This window comes from Cyphomyrmex costatus, unplaced genomic scaffold (genome assembly GCF_001594065.2).
Source record: "Cyphomyrmex costatus isolate MS0001 unplaced genomic scaffold, Ccosl1.0 scaffold36, whole genome shotgun sequence".
Taxonomy (NCBI): Eukaryota; Metazoa; Arthropoda; class Insecta; order Hymenoptera; family Formicidae; genus Cyphomyrmex; species Cyphomyrmex costatus.
Window position 1 is genome coordinate 454,933 of NW_017277774.1, and position 13,610 is coordinate 468,542.

The 13,610-nt window shown below is 35.0% G+C and overlaps 3 protein-coding genes across 3 annotated transcripts; 2 read left to right on the forward strand and 1 right to left on the reverse strand.

Moving 5' to 3' along the window:
* The first annotated feature begins 1,324 nt into the window (after positions 1 to 1,324).
* On the forward strand, positions 1,325 to 2,243 carry LOC108776370 (uncharacterized). The gene has a single exon (XM_018542968.1). It carries the CDS (start codon positions 1,473 to 1,475, stop codon positions 2,241 to 2,243), a length of 771 nt encoding a protein of 256 aa, XP_018398470.1. The 5' UTR covers positions 1,325 to 1,472.
* A 6,176-nt stretch (positions 2,244 to 8,419) lies between these two features.
* Positions 8,420 to 9,900, reverse strand: Pop5 (POP5 ribonuclease P/MRP subunit). The gene is made up of 4 exons (XM_018543096.1): positions 9,767 to 9,900; positions 9,505 to 9,653; positions 8,616 to 8,785; positions 8,420 to 8,536 (listed from the first exon to the last, which is right to left on the reverse strand). Exons 1-4 carry the CDS (start codon positions 9,784 to 9,786, stop codon positions 8,420 to 8,422), a joined length of 456 nt encoding a protein of 151 aa, XP_018398598.1. The 5' UTR covers positions 9,787 to 9,900.
* A 51-nt stretch (positions 9,901 to 9,951) lies between these two features.
* LOC108776400 (FGGY carbohydrate kinase domain-containing protein) lies at positions 9,952 to 13,412 on the forward strand. Its single transcript, XM_018543000.1, has 10 exons — positions 9,952 to 10,216; positions 10,706 to 10,968; positions 11,045 to 11,156; positions 11,264 to 11,501; positions 11,576 to 11,703; positions 11,965 to 12,147; positions 12,225 to 12,432; positions 12,488 to 12,638; positions 12,732 to 12,806; positions 13,098 to 13,412. Exons 2-10 carry the CDS (start codon positions 10,792 to 10,794, stop codon positions 13,374 to 13,376), a joined length of 1,551 nt encoding a protein of 516 aa, XP_018398502.1. The 5' UTR covers positions 9,952 to 10,216; positions 10,706 to 10,791; the 3' UTR covers positions 13,377 to 13,412.
* The last annotated feature ends 198 nt before the right edge of the window (positions 13,413 to 13,610 follow it).

Here is a 13,610-nt window from a genome sequence, read left to right on the forward strand (position 1 = left end):
GTGTGTGTGAGAGAGAGAGAGAGAGAGAGAGAGAGAGAGAGAGAGAGAGAGAGCGCGCTAAATAAGATTGTCAATTAATTCTAAACCCTTTAAAAACTAAAAAGTGACGTTATGATTATATTAAGAAATGTTGTAAAGCCTCTTTTCAGACACTTTAAGTCGGCAAACCGTTTTGTCCTTCGCTCGGACGTGATGAATGACGATGAGAGATTGGCGTGTCGAATTAGAATGAGAGAAGGAGAGAGAAAGAGAGAATGCAGAAAAGGTGAAGCAGAGTCGTAACTAGACTATGAAAAATCTTTTTTAATATCAAAAATTTTTTTTTCGATTTTGTTACATTGCTATATTTACATCGCGCATATTTTTGTGTAAGAGAAACACTGTATATATATTCATATAAAAAATATAAAGAACATGAACTGCAGATATATGAGAATAATTAAGAATTAAAAAGTTGATAAACGAGGACTTAGATGTTTAAATTACATCTTACTTTAATGGAATTCTAATTTGAAATTTCAAACATATATTTTGTAGTTACGATGTTAAAACTACAAGAGACACCCAGTAAACAAGTTGACGTTATTTCTCATTATTTTAACGTCAAAATAACAACGAATAACGTCAGCTTGTTTGTTGGGCAGTTATAGTTAATGATGCAATAGTTATAAACTGCTAGCAATTAGTCTAAAAAGTTACCAATATCAATTTTCTCACTGTTAATAAATATAACAAGAAACAGGATAAAATATTTTATGAAAAATTCTAGCTCTTTTTACACATATAGGAAGAGTATTCAAATTATAAGATATATAAAATAATATTTAAAAATACTGAAATACAATATATAATTATCTTATTTTATCTGTATAAGAAATATATTCAATGTATCTCAACACAATCTAATTATTTGTTAACAGATAAATGATAGATCTATTAATCGTATTCGTCACAGGCATTTTAATTTTTAGATACGACTCTGGTATCAATGAACGCCGAGTGTTTACCGCTGCGGAAGGTCTCACGGGAAGTCCCCCGAGGAGTTATGATAACTGGGACCGATTGTGCTCGGTGAAGAACCCGTCGTCACGCGTGCCCACCACTACGCGAATCGACCGTACGCATTCGTTATTACGCGGCTACAATATAGGGATCGGAGTCGTGTCACGCCGTTCGCCGTAACGTAAATAACTCTCTCGCGTGTATCTGCACGAACATACTTTTTCTTCTCGTGTAATCGCATCTAGAAAGAGGATTTATTTCCCTTTAGTGGCAAACAGCAGAAGCAAGAAGAAACTCTTCGACGAAGCGAAACAGTACCTAATTAGTATAATAATTAGTATATTACTTATATAATAAATCATCTGACAATTGTGCAACAATTGGATAATTGTTATATTTATCACGGAACAAATATCTGTCGAGTAAGATATTTTCTATCGACGGAGAGAGGTGATAATTCTCAATTACCAATGACGATCTCTCGCATCAATGAGCAGTCGGATATGAAGAGGAAGGAACGGAAGATTGAGAGCGATTCTACAAGACATTGGAAGCACTCTTCTGACGAGGATGATGGTATCAAGCGATTCCACGGCGACGGGCTCGTCGTCAGAATGCATTCGAATCACCGTGTGTTGGAGATCACAGGCGATGGTTGCTGGATCGTTCTATCGAAGAATTCTGGCAGCATTCACATCATCGGTGACGGTTGTAAGCTACATGTAAATCATAACGTGGGCGATATCGAATATATTGGCGACGGCGGACGGGTCCTTCTTGGACCGGACTCTTCTAAAGAAAAGGTAAAATTCGTGGGCGACGGCGGAAAGGTGATCCTTGATTCGAGTTCTGAAACAGACTCGAAAAGAGAAAAAGAGAGAGGGTCTACGAAAGAACAAAGAAGTAGGGAGACCTACGTGCAAGACTGTATGTGTCCATTAGAATCTAAGGAAATTATTAACAAGATACCAGAATGCGAAGATGATCACGGAATGCCGCATATGGACAATATCTTGAACGATATGAAGGAGAGGAGTCAAAGGGAATACGGAAAGCGCAACGAGGAAACACGGAAATCCTTGCGGCATCCAACCGTTACGAAGATCATCACGAAGATCCAAAGCGACGGTCAATGCGTAACGAAACGCTTCGGCGATTCTTCGTTGATCGTTAATTCCCGTGGTCGTCCCGTGACGAAAAGTGTGTCGAGAACTTCGGGTACGAATATCGAACTCAAGTGATGTAACTGAAGTTTCTTAGGTGGTGCTACGTAGAAATATCTCTTCCTAGAAAAATAAACGATCAGGCGCGATTAGCAGCTGACTACATATAATTCCACGCAAAGCTCTTATTTGTGTTTCTTAAAACTGCCAAGAATATTTTAATTTTATTGAACATTTTAAAGAAGCTTTCTTAACAAAGTCGAGACTGGTTGCAATTTCGAAATCGATAGCGCTTGAAAGTACAAACTATTAATAGTTACTTAGATAGTCTACTATATTATTAATTGTTACTTCCAATTTATTGGTATCACATTTTTTGTCTATGTGATGTTTTTTATTTATTATTTTAGAAAAGTATGTACACAAAATTGCGAAGTTCCCATGTCATTATCATACATATAGAAATAAATTATTTTGTGAAATAAATAATTTAAAAGAATTGCTTCTTGTGCTGTGTTTCTCTTTAGAATTCTTTAAATCTACATCAAACTATTATTAGTACGAAAACTATGTTCAACATAAATATAAGAAATAGATTTATTAAATGACTGTATTTAATGCTGCCTAATATATTATTCACGCATATAAATCATTGTGTAAATATCTTTTTTCGTTTCCACTTTTTCTATTAATTATAATTTCTACATAAAAAAGTTATTTATAAAATAAATTTAATTTAAATCTTAAATATATTTTACTATTAAGATGGTTAAACTTTTACTAATTATTATTACTCTAATTTTGAAATCCAATATAACTTTTAATGAATATTTCGTTAATTCCTACATCAATAATTATAAAAATAATTATTATTAGTAATACAATTATTATATATTAATTAAACAAAAATTATATACGAAGTTATTTATGCGCTAAGTCAAATTCATCTACCTTGTATTCTAGTGTATTAAACTGAAACGATCTCAGAGATCCAAATAATAAATAAGGAACGTAATAAATCTACTCACCCAAACATTAGCAAGTTTCAGTATTTTACATACGAAATAAATGTAGAAAATAGCGATGAGAGACTAAACACAAAGTCGATTTAAATTTAGACACGAATAAAGCTAGCAACGCCGTTTCTTAAGAGCACAGTGTGTGATCGATAGATAGGATATCGGTTGTAAACTATTCCTGGCAACCATACGAAGCCCGTAACTGGAAAATTTCTCTGTCCGAAGATATGGATGTATAAAATTACGACACTTTCAGTCGGTTGGTAAACAAAAGTCCTCCTCAATTGTATCATGTGTTCCTAAAAATACGATAAAGATATATTTTAATCAATTAATTAAAATTTTCAGTTTTTGAAAAAAAAGTTCCAAAAGTTATTCGACCAACTTTCTATCAAAATAATAAATTCCGAATGCAGCTTATTAATGTTACTCTCGTGTGAATCTGGGAATTAAGAGATTAGTACTTTGTTTGGTACCCCCTTAATGTAAATTGCAAGCGACTGAGTGCACTGGATACAACGGTTACCGAGATATTTCAGTAAATGGACGGCGGTCACACATGGGGCAACTGCTGCGGGGAAGATAATTCTATTTATGAACGACAGTAATCCTTAGTATTCTTGAATATCGCAGTACGAGAGATTAGTCCCGCGATTTACGAGAACTTCCTCCCTGAGATCTACAATGCCATTTCAATATTTACCTCTATAAAAATGCTCACTCGCATTTTTAGACTTCCACAGGATTTTCGGGTAAAATAATATTTCTTAGATTTTTTAAAAATACGAATTCATATGCGAAAGAAAATGTTCCTTTATCATATATAAATATCTTGATTTACACATCTTAATCATGAACGAAAAGCTTTTTGTTGTCTGACAATGAAAGTAGAAAGAATTAAGGAAAAATTAAGGAACAGTCGTAGAATGCAGGAAACGCTAATGTGAGACGATTGTCGGTAATTGACGTGTGCAATGTTGCTGTTGTTCGCGTAGCATGTCAAAGAAATCATCAAAACATGGCTTGTGAAAGCAAAGAGAAGTGAGAAACATTCCATTCCTTCTTTCCCTCTCAAGAGACTCGATTCGGAGTCTCGAGTTCAGTCCCGGTTCCTTCTCTTTCTCTTTCTCGGGGTCCATGCCATGTGGATATATTTATCGTCTGTTCGCTAAAATCATTCCACGCGGCTCGCTTATGCGAACGAATCTTATCCAGTGCATTTGCTACATGCTGCATGTGACTCGCTTCTTCGAACATTAGTATGTCAAATGTTTGTACAATGTAGAGAGACTTGCTGTTTTCCTGGTACAGTAATTAAAATAGATCTTAATAAAAGTAACTTTTCTAAAACTATTCTACTTTGATACTTGATGGACTTAAATAAAAAGATACACAGGTGCAAAAAGTTTTCATATGTACTAAGCGAAGAAAGTTGTTTTTCGCGTAATGTACAGGATTAAAAAAGAAAGAGAAAATCTCAGAATTCTTCGCGAGTCCCAGTTTATACATAATTGCTGTAATAAAAAAAAAACATGTAAAAACATATCAAATTACATTAAATCACCATATACGTGTCGTGGGGGCTGTACCGGCGGCAAAAGTACGTGAAAGTTTTTAAGGCCACTCGTTAACTGACCGAACATAATTATCGTATAAGAGATCTTCGACACCGCGTATGGACTTGCGCTAATTAGCGAATTAATAGGCGAGCGGAAGCTCGCGATCGCATCACCGTAACAGCCATAAAACGTCTCACCCGCGCGCGCTTTTCTCCGAGACTCATTCGCCTTAGATTATTCCGCGCGACCGCAGAGTTTCCTTTGCACGGACGCGAAAGTAAGATACAATTTCATCCTACACGTCGGAACATGACTTTTTTTTTAATTACTTGCTGTAACGCGAAAGCTTGTGATCTCGTCACGTTGCAGAAGTTAGATATACGGCCAGGATCATCCGGCCACGTTGCTTTACTCAATTATCCTATTCTACAATCACAAGAGATGTTAGTATTCATGAGCCATAAGAAATTGAATCACGGTTGAATATGAGAAAAATAATTGACTGTGATTGGTTAATTTCTTACAGCTTACGCCTTGCAACCCTGTTGTAGAATAAGCTTTAGTTCTTTCTTTCATTTGCGACTTGCGTTCGCTTTGGCAAACGACTCTATCGTCAGAGTGATAAATAAGTTGGCGGCTTTCTATCTAAATTGCGTTCTCACAAGAGTAATGCATTTAGAAGATACGAGATCGAGAGCTATTGTTCGACGATTAATTCCCCGTAACGCAGAAAAGCGGGATGGAAATTAAAAGCAAACTTTCAGTGTTTTCTTTCGGACGACGTGTATATATATATAGTGACCATTGAAGATATTCGACCGCGCCGAAACAAATTGCGTTAAAGACCAGGACGACCGGTATTCATAATTCGTCCTTATTTTAAAACTATCTCAAGTAATGTTTGAGATGTTAATACAGCTCTCTGATTACTTCATAAAAGTTTAAGGACTGTACTTGAGATAATTTTAAATATAAGAATCGAATACGAATACCAGTCTGGATTGCACCCGAGGATTGAGGAACCAGTCGAGTCCACAATTTGTACGATCCATTCCAGATACGACATTTTTAAATTCCTCTTGCAAATCGGATTTGTAGATTAAATCCACTTTCACTCTTGAAATTTTATATAAATCAGAAGTGATGAAACACTGTAGGTACACTGCTCGAGATCGTCAAGCAAAAAAAGAAAAGGCAATAAAGGCAAACAATTATGCGGAAAATACGCGCGTTGTTTCTTATTCTAAGAATATTCATACGTCGTAATAATATTTGCTCGATTATCTATTGTAGGTACATGTGTGATTTGATCGTATTTAAATCATTATCCTTAATTTATCTCGTCAGTTTTACTTATAAACAACCACACGTTTCCGAGTCTTTCTGCGATGCGATTCGATTTAACGATTTGTTATGTAAACAGAATCTTGATGACGTAACATAACTATAAACACCGTCTGTTTTTAACTGCACTTTCTGCGCTCGAAAAACGAACGAATCTTCCCCTTTTTGGAGAAAAAGCTCTTCTTTCTCAGACAAAAAAAAAGAAGAAAAGAGCAAGAGACATCTGTAAGCGAGCATCTGTAAGCAATTTGTTCTCGACCACATACTAAGGATGAAAGAGAAAGCTAAGATCAATCCTGCGATTTATGAAAACTTTCCTCCAGATTTACATGAAAGATATTACCATGATGACAATTATTCTTCCTCTGAATGTTTTATCTCAAAAAAAAAAAAAAAAAAATGATCCTCAACTCTTACGCATCAATTCAGAAAAAACCAACTAACAGTAATACAATTTCCAATACTAGTATTACAATTTCCAACATTTTAAACATATAACTCTATGTTCTATGAAACAGTTACATTGTTGAGTATGAAATTATAACAGTGATGTTGTTACTGTTAGTTGGTGTTTACTGGGGACATCTGCCTTGCAGCATTAAGTAGATATATACAGTGGAGCAGCTGCATTCATTTTCCTTTTTAAAATTTAAAATTATTAATCCCCAAGACTTCACATAAATATTATCTCCATAATTGAAGGTTCAACGCTAACAATTATTTAAAAAAATATAAAATTATAAAAAATATTAAATTATATAGTTTTTGTCTCTCTTATTTTGAAACTTTAATCAATTATATATATTTTCTAAAAAAAAAAAACAAATAAAACTTTATCTAAACACAATTAAAAATAAAACAAAATGCAGCAGTATAGAATGAAGATTATTTTTGCAATTCCCTTTTCTTTTGTATTTAAAAACAAGAGCCCTCAGAATTCAACGCAGCAACGCCTACAGTTAAAGATTGAATATCAAGAATTATCTTCTTTTAGATGTACAGAATGATTAAGGATTGAATGTCAAGGATCATGTAAATATAGCGAGGTAGCTCGTCCATGTTTTTCCACGCTAATGCTCGACGTGTACGTCATAATTTTTGCCAGACGTCGCGAAAATTTGCCCCAGAACGTCGTCGTCAATGATCGAAATGGGATTTCACCTACAAGTCTACGGCAATCATCATCCAGGTCGTAACGGAAGGGTGGATCCAAGAGAGCAGGAGCGAGTCTAAACTGTATGATCGATAGGCGAGGAGGAGAGCAGGAAAAGCTTACCTCGAAACTTGCCGGTGTGTACCGCAGCGACGATTATCCTGGCTGGAACAGTGCGGTTGCACACAAAGTATCACGATTCCGGAAGATGTGGTCGATGCCGGAGTCTCTTGTTATATTTTGCCGTTCGTTAAAACCGTCCAACGTAAATACAATGATTGCGGGGGGGCGAGAACGGTCCCGCGCATCAACATCCGCAGTTTTCTCGGGAATCCCTTTTTCTCTCTCTCGATACACCTCTCCCGGTTCCTCGTCGATTGCGAATTGCAGATACGTGTTTCTAGTTCACAACGGATCGCGGAGGATAGCTTTGGAGTCGTCTCGTTGTCGACAACGAACGCTCCGAAACGATTTTTGAACTGATCCGAATGAGTGCACGGTAAACGGCAGGATAACGGCGGGATACACCGCGGCGATGGCGGGCGAGAAGGGAAACCTCCAGCAACGAACAGCGACAGCTGGCGAGAGGTGGCAACGATCCTTGTGGTCCGATCGCTAAAGATATTCTCTGCAGATAACGGCATCGTATTAGAGAGGCATCTCTAAAAAAAACTTTATACTCGTTTCTACCAAAGTTTTATTTTAAATTTCGATTTAATTAACTGTTAATCTTTTCTTAAGTCTAAGGCTCGGTTCCACGAATATAAGATTAACTGTAATCTCGAGTCAATTTGTTTTTCATTTTTTTAAGTTATATAAGAATGAGATAAAGAGTAAGTTAAACTGGGATTAAAGTTAATCTTGCATTGGTGGAACCAGCCCTAAGAATGAAAAAGAAGATTACAAGTTGAATTAAGATTAAAGTTAATTTATATTGATAAAAATGGACATTGAAGTATAAATCAAACTTCAAGCCAAAATTTAAGAAATAAGAGAGGTAATTTAATGACGTTGCTTATCTTGTTGTGTTCAGTATATAAACGTAGAAGTTCATGGAGTTGCTTTGTGACCAGATATTAATTAATGTATTGAACTAACTCATGAGTTATATTAGAAAACAACATTTATTTTTACTTATAAATCTAAAACAAAAATAAATATTATTTATAACAATGATTTTTACTTGAAGTCCTTCATAGCAGGGGTCAGAGTCATCAGAAAAGTCTCCATCCGTTTCTTGTCGGCTTCTGTTGGCAATTTTGACCATAACTGTTCCAACTTCCTTTCCTGATGTTTCTAAGAGAAATAGAGGAATGGAAATATTTTTCTTTCTCAATTAAACACAAGTGAAATGGATGAATGTTGCAAATCTTACTCTGATAAAAAGGAAACAATGTTTCAGAGTTGCTCCTACATACAGGATCTTTGTTTTGACTAGTCGTCCACCTACATCGTTTACCAGCGGAATAGCATGTAATGCATATTTATGAGGCCCATGCCTCAGTCTTACTATTGCTATCTTTGTTTGTACGTTACAGTATTTTGCTGCAACAAAAAACAAACTTGTATTTAAGCTTAAAAATATACCAAGAACATATATTAAGGATGTATTGCACATATTTTTTAATAAAATGAAAAAAATTATGAAAAAAATTACAGATCTTTCTACATTGTATATTTAAAAATAATACAAAAGGTTTAACAGCAATTTAGAACCTGGGTCCAAAATTATTTCAGTAAGAAGTAAACATGTTTTTAAGAAATAATTAACATAAAATGAGAAAAGTTTATATAGATATTGACCATTATTAAATTTCCTATGTGTAAACATTCATTTATACAAAGAAAGTAAATAAATTTCTAATTTTAGTTGATAAAGACTTGATACATTCTTAATTCAAATTTATGTAAAGATAATATAATATATAACTATGTATTATTATGTATACATGACTTTTTTTAAAATTGTTATTATACAAAGACAAAAGTGTTATATTTTACTTTGTTTTATACATATATCTATGTATAACAAAATTAAAACTAAATATATGGAGACTAAATTATTTAAAGAGAATTGTATTGTATAGATTAAAAACATGTCTATTCTTATTTGAAATAATTTTCTCTCACTCTAAAAATCTCTCCATTTATTTTGTGTGTGTGTTATACATACACACAGAATAAATGGAGAAATTTATATATAAATAGAGTTCAAATATCTAAAGAACTAACACATCCAACATAACAATTAACATTTAAATTACCATCAAAGCCATCCATTATCGCTGCAACTCCAACATCACCAAACAATTGTTGCACTTTCAATTTAATTGCATTAGACACATGTGTATTCTTCCATGCCGCCTGCTTGTCATCACTGTCGTTACTTGGCTTTATTGTGAAAACGATGTATCTAAATAAACATGACAGACAGAAATAAGGAAACCTCGTATACGGTTAAAACTAAATTGGAAACTTAACAATTTTAGTACAAGTATGTATAGTACAGGTAGTACTAGGAGTCACCTGTTTTTGAAGCGGACCATGTTTCAGGTTATCCCAACGACAACAGTACTGTAAGATTGTAACCTAAGTTCCTGTCGTCGGACTGCGTTACTCCGCGGCGGAATGGAAATGAACGTGAACTATACAAAGCGGACGCAAACTATACGTGCCCACGCACATCAGCTACACGTGCGTCCGGTGCGTACTCAGGTACGGCTAGGTCTTACTGGTATCAAGCGCACAGCTTGGTACGGTACACGTGCGTGCACAGCAAGAGCCAATATGCAGCAGTTTTCACACAACGGCGGTGCAGGGTGTTTTTCACATCCATCACGCGCCGGTCCTACGTGTCTCCTCGCCGGAGAGCAGGTCGAGTGATATCGCGATGTCACGTTATATTACCGTGACGTCGATTAAAGTGATTGTCAATACTTTCACTAAGTATGTGACAACAGTGACTTATTTAAATATGTAAGTATAGCAGAGCGAAACGTGGCAGTCATAAGTCTTAGGAGTGTGCGGTGATTATAAGGTCAAGATAATTTATGGAAAGATGTGTTCCTGTACATCTTTGAACTTCAAATTATGATCACTATGTCGCAAACAAAGCAATAGTTTTGCCTAATAATTTTGATCCTGAGATATTCTGTTATTTGAAGTGTCAATTACACCATATGTTATTTTATTAATTGCTGTTAAAGCTATTCTATAGCTGCCGATGAGCTACAAGAAACAAGTAAATCATGTTCTACTTGTGTTCACTGATGTGGCATTTGTACGTGTGTTTTTGGATCAAAGAATTAAGTATTAGCTGATAACACTCTATACTATATTTGAAGACTTTACTCACTCCATATCTACTTCGCAATTAATGTTATCTCAGGGTCATGTCATCTTAGAATATGTGTCGATGATTAACGCACGCAGTATGGTTGGCTGATGGTTGCTTCCTCCTTACAGTTCATGCCTAAGTTGAACACGGAGCACTTAGTCAATTTTGCTCAACGTGAGATTGCAGATGCAATCTATCTACAGCTGCAACCGACATGGATTTCTTTGTGGGAGTGGACGTGGGGACAGGAAGCGTCCGAGCAGCTCTGGTTACTTTGAGTGGAAAGATAAAGAAGGTGGCTACATGTCCGCTTGAGATATTTCATCCTGCACCAAACTTTTATGAACAGTCATCCGATAACATTTGGAGTGCCGTGTGCCACGTTGTTAAGGTAAAATTAGATTTTTGCAACGGCGCATATAATTATACGGGTATAATATCAGATTGTGATTTTATTCCGTTTGCAGTCAGTTGTTGCTGATATCTCTGCAAAAGATGTTAAAGGAGTTGGATTCGATGCTACTTGCTCAATGGTGGCTGTAGATGAAGCAGGTTTACCAATAACAGTTAGTCCTACAGGTACAAGGAATGGATAGCTATTTCTTTCTTATTGAAACTTTGTGTCAAATTCGTGTAACAGTAGTAATATTATTGTGATATAGAAAATTAATATGTTAATTGTTCAGGACAGGAGAAACAAAATGTCATACTATGGATGGATCACAGAGCGCATGAGGAAGCTGATTTTATTAACTCTATGGGTCACGATGCATTGCAATATGTAGGCGGCAAAGTTTCTCTAGAGATGCAAACGCCGAAAATGATGTGGCTCAAAAAGAATTTGCCTGCTTCCTGGAATTCTACTGCGATACTGTTTGATCTACCGGACTTCTTAACATGGAAAGCCACTGAATCAGAATCACGGTATAAATCCTCGTTAAATTCTTTAATGAATGAAAAAGAAAGCAGAACAAACAAATTCTTCATTTTTGTTTTAGATCATTGTGTTCGTTAGTGTGTAAGTGGAACTACAGCGCTAATCCCATTGGTAAGAACGGATGGGATGAAGATTTCTTTGAACAGCTCAATTTACGAGATCTGAAAAGAGATAATTGGCGAAAAATAGGTATATTAAGAAATTATCCAAATTGTTAACTTCAATTTGTTCAACAAAATGTTTATTTTGCAATCGTTGAAAGTTTTGAGATAAAACTATTTCTGTATATTTAAAAATATAATCCAATCAGCGCGAAGAAAATTTCCAATAATGCAAAATAAACATTCTGTTGAACATGGCGGTTATTATATGATATTTGAATATATAAAACACAAGAATTTTTTTTATGGTTGAATCCCTATCTTAATAAAGATCATTATTAATGTTAAGGAAACGATGTAAGGGTACCTGGTGATGCGATTGAATCCGGACTGTCGACGAAAGCTGCGGCAGAATTGGGATTATTGAAAGGAACACCGGTTGGAACCTCGTTGATTGATGCACACGCCGGTGGTCTTGGAATGATTGGATGTTACGCATCAGATGTGTCTCCGAATTTCTCCAACCGATTGGGTACGCAAGATGTTTACAATATGCATTACGCAGTTAAGAAGAAAAAGAATTAATATAAAATATGTTGTAATTTTTAGCTTTGATTTGCGGCACTTCAACTTGTCATATGATAGTGAATGAGAACAAGATATTTGTAAATGGCGTTTGGGGCCCGTACTACAGCGCGATGGTACCCGGTTTCTGGCTCAATGAGGGCGGTCAAAGTGCTACCGGAAAACTGCTCGATCATGTAATTGATACGCACCCCGCGACACCAGGAATCCTGATGTCTTTGAGCGGCAATAAGTGAGTTCATCAGAACAAGATTATGAACAAATGTACGAAAACGAATTTATTTCAGGCATATTCAACAGTACTTGTCCGAATTGTTGCACGTTATGGCTGAGCAGAAGAATCTGCAGAACGTGTCATATCTGACGAAAGATATACATGTATGGCCGGATTTCCATGGTAATCGTTCGCCTCTTGCTGATCCAACATTGAAAGGAATGGTATTCAAACACACGTTCTTTCAATGAATTTTATATTGATATAAAAAGATGGATACAATTTTATACTATATATATTATTTATTTATATCGTAGATATCTGGATTATCTTTATCTGTGGATCAAGAAAACCTAGCGTTATTATACTTGGCAACGGTACAGGCACTAACGGTACGTTAAAAGCAAATTAAAAATATTCTAATTCATTAAAAGCCATAATGTCCAAAGATTTTATCTAAATCATTGTCTGCACTATTTTATATATTCTGTGTGAAAATACACGAATATTTTTTTAAAACTAATATACTTTATTAAAATTAGATATTACAAGTAATTTTTGTTATTAAAATCATCTTATTCACAATGAGATTTTAGTTCAGAAAATAAAACGTTGACTATTAAGCATTAGCAGATAATTGATAAAGTAATATATTTTCTAATTAATATTATATTAATTTTTAGTACGGTACAAAGCATATAATTGAAGTATTATCGACGGCCGGCCATAACATAGAGAGTATACTAGTTTGCGGTGGACTCAGTCAAAATCCACTGTTTATCCAAATACAAGCTGATGTGTTGGCGTTACCGGTACTTTGCCCCGTGGAGCGAGAATCGGTTTTGGTAGGCGCAGCGATCCTTGGAGCATGTGCTACGAAAAAATATTCTATACATGAGACTATTCAGAGAATGGCGGGATCGGCGAATATAGTGAAACCGACGAGCGAATGTTACAAGTAAGCAAACGATTAATGAGTGCAAAAGATAAAGGAATAGTTAAAGATATTGCATTTTGTGTTTTAAATTTGATGGAATACAAATTAACTTTAAGTAAAATATTTCTATATCATTATTGAGATTTATGACAATATTAAGTGATTGTTTCTGTATTATTATTTTTGAGGGGTATATATTATTATTTGAGATTTTTATTTATAATAAAAAAGATATATTAAACATTTTTGCATATATATA

Bases quoted from the DNA above. Each gene is read 5' to 3' on its own strand.
- LOC108776370 (XM_018542968.1), top strand. From the start codon at position 1,473: ATGACGATCTCTCGCATCAATGAGCAGTCGGATATGAAGAGGAAGGAA.
- LOC108776400 (XM_018543000.1), top strand. From the start codon at position 10,792: ATGGATTTCTTTGTGGGAGTGGACGTGGGGACAGGAAGCGTCCGAGCA. The intron at 10,969-11,044 runs GTAAAATTAGAT...TTCCGTTTGCAG, and splicing joins CCGTGTGCCACGTTGTTAAG to TCAGTTGTTGCTGATATCTC. The intron at 12,148-12,224 runs GTACGCAAGATG...TGTAATTTTTAG, and splicing joins GAATTTCTCCAACCGATTGG to CTTTGATTTGCGGCACTTCA.
- Pop5 (XM_018543096.1), bottom strand. From the start codon at position 9,786: ATGGTCCGCTTCAAAAACAG. The intron at 9,654-9,766 runs GTGACTCCTAGT...ATGTTTATTTAG, and splicing joins ATGGTCCGCTTCAAAAACAG to ATACATCGTTTTCACAATAA. The intron at 8,786-9,504 runs GTAATTTAAATG...TTTTTGTTGCAG, and splicing joins GATAATGGATGGCTTTGATG to CAAAATACTGTAACGTACAA.